At 37.4% G+C, this 11,776-nt stretch overlaps 1 protein-coding gene across 2 annotated transcripts in view; it reads right to left on the bottom strand.

Annotated features, from left to right (window-relative positions):
* LOC124644732 (high affinity cAMP-specific and IBMX-insensitive 3',5'-cyclic phosphodiesterase 8A-like) overlaps positions 1-11,776 on the bottom strand; it is a 109,417-nt gene that overhangs the window by 5,823 nt on the left and 91,818 nt on the right. Inside the window, exons 9-11 of one of the 2 annotated variants that reach the window (XM_047184229.1) lie at positions 1,958-2,198; positions 873-1,874; positions 296-598 (exon numbers count right to left, since the gene is read on the bottom strand). In XM_047184229.1, the coding sequence (XP_047040185.1) occupies positions 296-598; positions 873-1,874; positions 1,958-2,198 (1,546 nt within the window). The remainder of the gene's footprint in view (positions 1-295; positions 599-872; positions 1,875-1,957; positions 2,199-11,776) is intronic. The other variant, XM_047184228.1, reaches the window with a different exon arrangement.

Here is an 11,776-nt window from a genome sequence, read left to right as displayed (position 1 = left end):
CCAAGTCTCCTTGTAGTCTAACTAGAAACATCTTCAATGTTGAAAAATACATTATTTCAATACACCGAGTATTAACGATGGAGTCTACCCACATTCAAATTCAACTAGGTGGTGCGAACGACATCAAAAGCGAGAATAATAATTCATTGCAAGTAAACTAATTATTTTAAAGATCACCATAATTATTGGTTGAACAAAACACATAACTGCATAAAATGAAACCTGATCATATGCAAAATATTCAAAGAATGTGCAAAAGAAAAAAATATAAAAAAGCCGCTAAGCTATTGAGCACCTGTCATCACCTCAACGGGCAGTGAACTCCTGCGAGGGAACTGTTGGAGTGTGCGCTCATGAACCCCGTACGTTGCTTTGGCGAGCCACTGTTGGCAAGTCGCTATGGGGCTTGGTTTCCTTCGGCCTCCGTTCACGCTGTGTCGCAATGACCCGAGGGATGCCAGTCCTCGCAGCTCTGAGGGGGCCACGGGAGACGGAGCTGAACCTCGCCGCCTTGTCCACGACTCCTTGTTTGAGAAGGTGCGCCGAAGTAACTGCGGCAGTAGAGTCGGCGACTCACGAACTTTCACCTCTTTGGGACCTGTAACATCAGTTTTGTTGTTTTGTAAGTTCGGTCGTAGGTGCATGATATCTAAAATTTATATGAAGTTATTCAAAATTATGCTGGTTTCGTTCCAAAGCTTACGATAGTCGTATTAGTTTTAAGTATTTCAGAATTATGAAGAGTATACAATCTGAGAGGCAATTTGTCACAGTCGTTGTCACATCTTAAATTAGGAAACTGGAAATCAAAAACTTCATTCTCGGGTACCTAGGATGTTGAGAATGTAATTTGGTAGCTAAAAATAACTCACTTAACACGGAACTCTCCGTAGGCACTGATTTCCTTCGGCGCTGCAGCTGTGCATTTGAATCGAGGGGCAATGGCATCGACGTCAAGTTGTCGCGCAGTTGACTGCCTACCGCGCTTGAATGTCTTCTGCTTTGCTTCGGTTCGGAGTTTTCTTTCTCTAAGCTACGCGAAGTTGATGGCAATTCCCCATTTGCAGAGGAACTGGCTTCACTCTCAGTCTTTTTTAAGTCTCTCACGACTAATTGGCTATATTTATCATCCTTTGAACAGCCTGCTCCCGGATCAAGTTTCAGGAGGTCTGGTCTGAAACGCGATAACCAAACGGAATCTTCATTACTCGTGTGCAACGGTCGCGCCGCGAGTGCGTTTTCACGCGATGTTGACTCTAAAGGAGGGAAGGTTTGCTGCCGGACCAGTTTCCAAGAGCCTCCTTCTTTGATCACATTGTTGAGGCGTGAAGCCTCGCCGGGCGTGGTGATAGAAGCTATCGACGAATCAGGCAAAAGTTTCTCTGAGCTGAGGACCTTCTCGGCGGGCTCCTGTGCGGGTTCGCAGTGGCCGCGCACGCTTAGCTGCGAGTGTATGGACTGCTCGCTGGTGGACGGGCTGCCGTTACCGCGGCTACGCGACTCTGCTAACGATGACGCGCGGTTCTTATCCCTGTTCTTGAATTTACTATCTTGGAATACGTTCAAGGGTACTGAGAACCGTCGGAACTGTTCTTTCAATGCGCCCTGCCTGGCGGGGTTGAGGGAGCGCCTTCGCCGCGGCGGCAGAAGTAGCTCGGAGCTGTCTGAGATATTGGTATCCGAATGCGAGTCTTCATCCACAACATCCGCATCGGATATTTCGGTACGGGTCTCTTCAGCTTGCTCCTGGAGAACTAAGGTTTCCCATTTATTTTGATTGAACTGCAGGTTACGAAGCATTTGAGAGGACAGGTCATTTTGTAAGAACCTGTGCCATTCGCTTATAAGCGGTGTTACTACGAATTTGAAGAAACCTGAAAGTATAATTATAGTTTCAAAAATACTGTCTTTACGGGCATCAAAAGAGTATCATCAGTTGACCTTGAACACTGTTTACCTGTCTGAATCTTAGGTATGGAGGTGGTGTGCCTGTCACAAAGTGCCGTGACTGGCAGGTTGAGCTTCCTCTCGTAGTCGCCCTGTCTGAAGAACTCTTCACACACTTTGAGGCTCCACTTTCTGCTGATCTCCCACGGCCGGCACGGGTTGGAGATGTCAGCGCACTTGAGTGCAATCTGCAGCACCAGGTGACGGTGCTCACTCTTTGTCATATCCAGGGTGTTCATGTCGAGATGATTCTGAAAAAAAAAAAACATTATGTAAGGATTGGCTGCAAGCTAAGCTTTATCTAAAGTAGCTATGAACTTGAAAGGTACAGGGTAACCATTTATTCATTGAATAGATAAGCTTTCACCGAAGTACAATTTTCAGAAGTTTGTTCGAATAACTGTGCTCCCAAGCGCATAGCAAATCCCGCTTTCCAAACAGGATGGGCAAGCCAACTTCATAATAAATTAATAATCAGTTTATTGAGAACAATCTCCATTGAAACAATCGCTCTCCGACGGGGCTTAAAACTAAAGACAGCTGGTTTATAGTGAGCAAATGCACCACAATTGATATCGATGGACACTAATTACTTTATAGAGAGCTCTCGATATTGTCTCCAGTTGTTTATTGGAAACAATATCGGCACGGAGCTCGGAATCTCGGAACTAACTACCTACTTATTACGTTTCCGCTGTTTTTGTATTCTTAGGTATTTATTTTCACTTTAATTGCTTGCTGCGAAGAGTCTTTAATGGGTCTGATGACAAATTCCATTTTACTTATTTCATAGTGTTTTATAGACTCAACAAACGAACTACTAAGTACTTTTAAACTATTCGTACCAACTCATAAGCTGTCGTCCGTGTGTTCCGTAAGCGGTTTGCGTCAGGTCGGAACAAAAGACCTACTTATTTGACCGAAAGTTTCAAATAATACGCAAAATGTGGTGAAGCCGCCCCCCGTGGCCTGTCGTCCTCGCATTAAAGCCGTGAGTCTGCATGTAGTAGCATCACGCGCGAACACATGCACTTCGCATTGTACACGACACACAAATGAGTCTCTTTAATTACGACTACTGTGGCAACCATAAACATGTTTGAGTAGCATTTGTGCTGAAATGTGTGCATAAAGTTTATTTTCACTTCAGTGCAGATTGTAAATTATTTTGTCAACCTTGGATTTGAAACGCATATGCATTTATTATGAAAGTTATTATTGTACTTTATAGTGCGACTGTTGGATATTAGATGTTTGGTAATTCTCATAAGAGAATTTATGGTAATTCTGTACACATAATAATCACGCAGTATGAGGTATTGTCATTGCCGTTGCATCCTTTTGAACGAATGCAAGGTTTACATACTTACATTAGAAGTGGTCGTGCACATAATCGTCGCGGCTAAGGACCGCTGCGACCGTTACGAGACATCGTATTATTAGACTAAGGCCCAGACCTTAACTAATAGGTTACTAGTACTTCATGTGTTTGTGTGTTGGCAAGCGACCACAAACTGCATAGCAGTTATTACGTGTTTACGAGTGTATCTACATAACAATGACTACAAATATATTATTATTACAGCCATACATAATATTTCTGAGACTGCACACATCTGGAAGGCGTTATGTTGTGTTCTAGCCCGGCTGTTAGGAATATAACTAACGGTTTTACGAGGTTTCAGTAAACATGCTTGACAAAAATTAGGGTCACTAATATACTAGGAACAGGTGCCAATGGTATCGTTCGAGCACTCGGTTAAAAATATGATTCCGATGTGACAAATATAGAGCGCCCACACATCTGGCCCGATGGATTAGGCACAGGGCTGTCTATCTATAATTTGTTGTTGAAATCACTAAAATCATGTATGTTTGACATGATTTACTGAAGATATTATTATTTTTAATTAAAGTGTAAAATAAAATGGTGCTGTATAAACTTGCAGTTTGAATGTAACCCCGTCTCATATTGTAGTGAATTCAGTTTCGCGATGTTACAGAATTAGAAGCCGTCGATCTAAATAAACTCGATGACATCTTGAAATAGAACGACGGCTTTTAGTGTTCTGTTTATATACTGAATAAATCTAGAATATTTCAGTTTGTTTTGGTACAATGTTAAGAAAATGGCTTCAGCGGGAACATAGTGGGTACCAAAAACCTTGTCATTCTTTTTATGAGCACCTTTATTTTTAATTTATTCCTGGAATGCATTATCGGGAGGAATAAACTACAGGCATACACTTAATGAGGTAAAATTAAACTGCCACATGTGAATTAACTTATATGATCAACGAACAGGAGACAGGTGTAACATTTTTTTGACGCAACGAATCCACGATGTATTTTAAAATTCATTATTTTTCCCCTGATCTTTTTTTGGCCGGTTCCTAGATAAAAAATTGAAAGGTATTTGTAATTGAACTAATAAGATACAAAGCAGTCTTAGACAAGTAATCCACGGACACGAGGTACATTTCTAAGCCATCAGTATGATAACAGCAACATGAGACCCTTATCAATATGTTCAAGGCGTACGCCTTGGCGCCAAGCGTAAGCGCGACATTCGTTGCGAAACGCTTGCAAAATTATTGTTATCTTTATTTAACAACATGTGAGAATTAAATACTCACGTTTTGACCCACTGTGCGGAGAGAAATTTAAGCTAAGCATTTAGACAATTCCTCCAATCGATCCACTAAACGACCTTAAAACGATATATACTTACTTGCAAAAAAGTATGTGTTTTAAAGTAATCTGCATAATTATATCATATTTCTCTTATGAAATAATCTGGAGTCCCAAGTTGAGAGTCAATTCTATTTTAGGTAAAAGGGAATGTCTGATGTCTCAAATGTTTCCAGCTAAGTGGGTAACATTATAAGCGTCAATTACCCATAAATTATTGATTATATAAATACTTTCAATGCTTTTAATCGTTGTGGGCGATACATCATATAAAAAGCGGTAAGATTTTGCTAGGCTCAATACCTAAATTATCTGGTAACTTCTTTCTGATATAATTACTTATATATAATGAACATTAAATAAATAGAATGGTTACAAAACACTGCTAAAGGTTGTACTGGATAGACTTGATATTTATAATTGGAAGTCACAGCGCTTCGACCACTGAGTAAACCAATTAGTCATTTAAGCTCTCTCAATTTATTTAACTAATAGTATTTCTTGTTAGCGTTGCAATTCGAAATCTATACTAATATTATTAAGAGGTATACAACCTCAATCAATTTAAGTTTGTGAGTTTGCGACTTTGTGGGTGTTATCTCTGGATCTGGTTAGCCGATTTTGAAAATTCTTTTACCAATAGGATGCCACGGTAATATATATGCTAATTATATTTACACTTTGATAATAATCTAACACATTATTTCCTGCATAAAGTAAACGCAGTTGCATTCTGCATCTGCTAATAGTGAACACAGCTAGATCTAAAATGGATTGAATAACATATACGTAGTGACGCAGTGAGAAGTACGCAATGCATGGGATCAACGTACGTTACCCATTTTCATTTAAGCATTTGAGACTTACAAAATATGCAGAAGTTCATATGCTTAGAAGGATCACTTCTAATAAGAACTCTCCGTTATAATAAAAGTAGAGATATGTTCTAGAATTTGAGAGAGATGCAAGTGTTTAAAAATCCCTTTTCATAGAATTAAAAACTGTTATAGTTCGGCCATTCAGAGAATGCGTTCCTGACACGTCGCGATTGAACTGACGACGTAATAACATTCATTGATTATTGATATAATAATGTTGTTTTAATGCTCCTCAATTGTTAAAACGGTAAACAACCAGCAAAAATATTTTTATCGTAACTGCAACGCCATTGCAAAGTTACGTCGTCAGTTCAATCGCGACGTGTCAGGAACGCATTCTCTGAATGGCCGAACTATAGTATGACCTACTTGTTAAAAGCCGGACAAATTCGAGTCGAACCCGTGCAAGGAGGATTCCGTATTCTACCGTTATCAATATCGACAAAAACGTTTATTTTCTTCGCCCCTTTTCATATTTGTTTAATCCTTTTGCTAACGTCAACAGAAGCACATCATTTGTGAAGTTTCAACTGTCTCGATGTCACGGTTTCTGGGATGCACTGGTTCGGTGACAGACGAGTATCACTGTCTTTTTACAAATCTAGTACGAAAACCTAAAAATGATGCTTCTCTTCCAATATAAATAGATTGTCGACGGTAAAGTCGGCGGACCTTCGGTGCATGAATCCAGCGAGCGCGTAAAGTACCGTTGCGTAACGCATTTAAATATATTTTACTACGCGACCGTCCTAGCGAAGTACGTGATTATGAGGTACAAGTATTCCTTGCCTCGCATTATGGACAAGCATTGGTTTATTCTTTAAATAATTTTAGTTTTATGGACTTTACTACTGTTAGAATAGATATAATATTCTTTATTTTTATGGTGTTGCGTTTAAGTTATAATACCTAATAGATGTTGCTGTGATCTTATTTGAACCCGACTACGGCGTATTATGAGTTATGATATAATTAATAACTATGTAGTTTTAGAACCAAACCATAACCTAATATATCTTGTAGTATTATAAAAAAAGGCATGAAAATACATTCAAATACACACGGATCATTACCCTAGTAGTCAAGTAAAATAAACATCTCTTACACAAACTGCGGGTACATACCCATACTGTTGTTAGTCTAATCGACTTGTGCCAATTCTACAAATAAATCATTCATCGCTTACCTATTATTAAAACATGGGCTTTATTCTAAATTTAACTTTCAATTTGATTATATCTGGTATAATATAAATACTAAATGAGGAAGAAAGATTGACAGATTGACACGAAATTGGTATGTGCATTGATAGAGATATGGGAATTTGTATTGACAGCAAGAATAATACATCTATAAGGCGTTGCGTGCAAGTAATGCACTTGTAACATTCATTTGAATGCCTTTGTACCATGATGTGATGACATGATACTATGTCATTCGTGGTTGTTTACTGTTTTATACGAGATTACGATACATTACATAGTAAGGTACACTAGTTTTTAGTTGTAAAGAACTTGTAGTCCCATTGTAAAAACGTTAAGGTTTAATTTTTGAAAATGTAACAGTTGATATTTGGCCGGCTAATCTTATTATAACTTAAAACCAAAAAAATATAAAGCAAATAATAGATTTTGGAAAATGGCAATGTTCACAGAACTAGATGCCTTAAAGGGTTTCAAAATGCATTCAGTTTATTTATGCTGAAAATATTGTCTATTGCTACCTGAAAAGTTATTATAATGTAATATTAAAAAAATATGTAGATCATTTGTTTGCAATAGGTGCAGTGGTCTTAAAATTCTTTTATTCATGACGATGTATCCTTTAATATTTAAAATTGTAAACTACTACATCAAAATGCAACCTACTTTGACTTTACTAGAAGATTGTCAGATTTGTGATGATATACTAGTTGTTCCCCGCAGTTCCACCAGAATCCCGAAAGAACGTTTCACCGCAACCAGATAAAAAGTAGCCTGTGCCCTTTCTTAGGCTTAGAGTATCATCATCATCATCATCTCAGCCATAGGACGTCCACTGCTGAACATAGGCCTCCCCCTTTGATCTCCACAGATACCTGTTGGAAGCGACCTGCATCCAGCGTAGCGGCTTAGAGTATCTGAGTATCAAACATTTACCTAAATCGGTTCACTACTTTGGCGTGAAAGCGCATCAGACGCACGAAAGGACAGACAAGTTTCATTTATATAGCTTAGGTTTTGTTGTAATGAAATATTTATTGTTTATCAGTGTACATTATAACTGATGTATGTATGTGATAGACGCGGTAGCAATGAATTCAGGTCAACTACAAACACCTGTACCTACGTTTTCGAATTGTGAAAGGTGCATAATACAATGCGACTGTATTATGCCCTTTCCACAATTTGTATGTCTCCTTCTTTATTATTTGTGCCTTAAAAATACTAACGTACAAAGACATTAATCTAAAGAAATCATTGAATGTTTATAATTGAGTATTTTGCTGTAAAATTTGAAATCTAGAAAAGTTTTAACATCGAGCATTTGCCGAATTAAAATACCTAATTCCAATATAAACACACACAAAATCGTGAACATCGTTTTTTCAGTATACACGATATTTATTATGCGATTCAGTTACAACACAAGCAGCCTTTGTAATCGATATCTACCCCTTTGTTACTTTCACAGGTAGAATAAGCTTTTCAAACTGATAATTGTCAAGTAATGCCAACCCAGTAAGGGTGCTTCTACACGGTGCACGTAGCTGGAGCAAGTTAACATGCGCAAGTGACAAGAGCACGCGGGTGGGTATTTTGCTTTGCAATCGCTGGACCCGCACGTATTTAAAATGCATGTTACCTGCGCATGCTACTTGCACCGTGTAGGTGCACCCTGATTTTGAGTAATAAGCTCTCACTATGGAGAACAAAATGACGAGCGGAGCGGGAGATGTCATAGTGGAAAATATTCTACCAAAGCTTCGCTGACGTTACTGGTTACGCCCATTTTTTGCAAAATCAAAAATCTTCTATAGATGTGTCAAGGAACCCGTACTCTTCCTTAGTATACCAACTCGTTTAAAATGTATCAATAAATTAGAACAAACTTAGTATTTGGTTATAATGGACTTTTTTTATTATAAACTTCGGTAAATCATAAGCTGGATTTAATAAAACATTGAACATTATTTATTCGATTTCTAGAATATTCACCTTCATAGACGATTTATAAATCTATGAATAATTATTTCGCCATTGTTCTTTATGCACGTATAAAGCAAAACATCTTTCACTCTAAAGTAAAATAAAATATTACATACTAAAAGCTTAAAGGGTATTATAGTTCGGCCATTCAGAGAATGCGTTCCTGACACGTCGCGATTGAACTGACGACGTAACTACATTCATTGATTATTGATATAATAATGTTGTTTTAATGCTCCTCAATTGTTAAAACGGTAAACAACCAGCAAAAATATTTTTATCGTAACTGCAACGCCATTGCAAAGTTACGTCGTCAGTTCAATCGCGACGTGTCAGGAACGCATTCTCTGAATGGCCGAACTATAAATATGAATATTTACAAAATGAATAGCAAATTTTAAAAACTGTTGCAAGCTTTCTGCGTAAAGAGAATCTGAAATATAAAACTAAGTAAATGCCGTGGATTATTCTCTATACATGGTTAATACATAACTCATAAGTATATTGGAATAAATGTACAAGACTGGAAATAAAATGAAAAAGGATTAAAAATAAAATAAAGAGAGAATGTTGCAATTGTTTACAGATGAGACTGCTCAGGTTTTATTTTTATGGAAAAATATAAAGTCTTGATAAATGAGTTACTTTGAACCTCCGCAGGCTTCCAATAATTCTGCTGCGTTGTTCCATTAGCGAGAGAATGCTATCCAATATTGTGTATCTACTGTTTTATTTTTCATTTGTATTATTTTATTTAATCCGATTCGAAAGGTTTTATGAAGAGTTTTCAATGTTTTTCGTGTCAAGTGCGTCTCGTCAGCTGCTGGCATTTTCACTCCACTCTTGGGTGTTACGTATATAGAGGTAATAAACTAACTGCGTATTATTGGGTAAAAGTTGAAACTCAAAAGTCGATTATTTTATTCAGTAATTACCCTTTACTAAGCAGAGACCATTTAGTAGTAACTAATTAGAAGTACCCTCTGAGATTCAACACCGTAATAAACTATAAAAAAAGAAATCTTTCATCGAGCAACTTTCATCTTTGAGAGCAAGTTTCGCAGAAAGTTCTTGTCGCGATCGTCTACTTAAGTTCGAGTTGCAATTAAGATTTTTTATTAAAAGCTGCACTATCTTAATACTGCTCGTGAAACTGACGAAACTTTTAGGTATTAAGTATAATGCATTAATGTATATAAAAAAAGTAATTTCCTTATTATATCAAATAAAAGTATCTACCAAATTGATGCTTTGCGCAAATGTCGTCGCATGGATCTATGGGAGAGGCCCAATTTTATAAAAAAATACCACCCCTAAAGAAAATGCAGTAAACTAAAAACCAATACAGTTAATGAAGTGCAATTTTCCATAAAACGGCTATTATGTCCGGATACATAGATATGGAACAAGGATATTAAATTACAAGGCCTTTGCTGCCTTCGATTTATATTTAATGCTACGAGTTGCAGGGCGCATAATGTGTCTGTAACTTTGACAGCATATCGAACTGACCCATCAAAGTCTATTAAAGTTGGTAGTTTTATGATAGTTACCCGTAACTTAGCATGTTATTACACATTTAAAACTTTATGAATTCAAATGAATCGCCGTAAGTTATGTTCGCGCATAACTTAAGAATGAGTGTGGTAGGTAAGGTACACTAATTGGTAAATTCTTTAAAGCTGTTTTTCTAATTGTTGGGACAAGATTTTATTATGAGTATTTACATCTGTATTTCTAATAATTTCGTCTAAGCTATTTGACGGCAAACGACAATGCTAGTAATTTACCCTTGCAATGTGTTGCAACTTATAATTATCGCAGCCCATACATTCTGGCAAGGACTGGTACCGTTCGCAGGCGAGGCAAATTAGCGCGTCGAGTTCATACTGCGGTTCCACTAATTGTACAGGTACCTGAAATTGACGGGTAATTAAACCTATTCCATACTTGTAACGTACCGCAGACTAACAGCTTATCGAGTGCAAACCGCAATCTACTTAACGTATTAACTAATAGATAAAGTCGTACAGACTAAGTAGCATTGTCTACTGCATGAATGCTAATTAAACATTAAATAAGGTATCTAACAAGACACAATTATTGGCAAGACTTCGTAGAAAATACGATCAATTTGTACGGCGTGTAATCTGTTGTGCATTAACTATGAAAACACAAGCCGCAAGTTTCATGATAAAATATTCATCGGAGCAGCAAAGAGTCCGTATGGTAATGACTATAAGTGAATAGAAGTACATCTTTAAACGGCCAGTATGATTGACGTAATTCCTCACCTCGCCTTGACATGTTACACATAATGCTTGTCATCGGAAATGCACCTGAAAGTTATTAGCTAGTTAGGATATGTTAGAATGTGGTTTCTTTTGTTTTGTTTTTGTTTCCGTAGATTACTCGATTTTTTTTAATACATATAGAAAAGCGAAAGGTAAACCACTCACTCATCACGAAATTTCGCAGGTATCGAATCTTTAAATCAATCGATTTTTAATTATATAATGTCTTGCCTATCTTAGCAGTTTCAATAGACAAGTGGAATTACACGACGGATTACGAATGATATTCCAAATTGAAACAAAAAGATTTGTTAAAGCGTAGTTACCTATTGAATCAAATGTTATGAGTTCCTGTTAAAAATAGACCGGGGGAATGGTAGAAATAATTGTCCATACAAAGCGTTGTTTGTTGCGAAGTAAGGCGATTACATAGACGAAGGACAAAGGAAAATGGACCGCTTTTCTATTTTCAATTATTGATGACAAGTGTCGTATCCACGCTTTTGGATCCGTAGTGCCGATATTAGTTCGACGAACATGTCTACAGGTACAATAAAACATTCATAAAGAAAGACAACCCAGTAGTCGGACATAATGAGTAAATTAAAGCCGTAGGGCCGCTTCATGGCTTTGAAGAATTTTTTTAATGACAGATGTAATTTGAGGCCATTTCAAAAGAAACGTAAAGGTCTTAGCCCACTACTACTTTTATTAAATGCAGCGACGAACAACTTGCATCTATGGACATAGTTGTCCGCGCGGTGCGGTCGTTTCAGTA

Source organism: Helicoverpa zea, chromosome 31 (genome assembly GCF_022581195.2).
Source record: "Helicoverpa zea isolate HzStark_Cry1AcR chromosome 31, ilHelZeax1.1, whole genome shotgun sequence".
Taxonomy (NCBI): Eukaryota; Metazoa; Arthropoda; class Insecta; order Lepidoptera; family Noctuidae; genus Helicoverpa; species Helicoverpa zea.
This window is presented reverse-complemented; position numbering and strand designations above follow the sequence as displayed.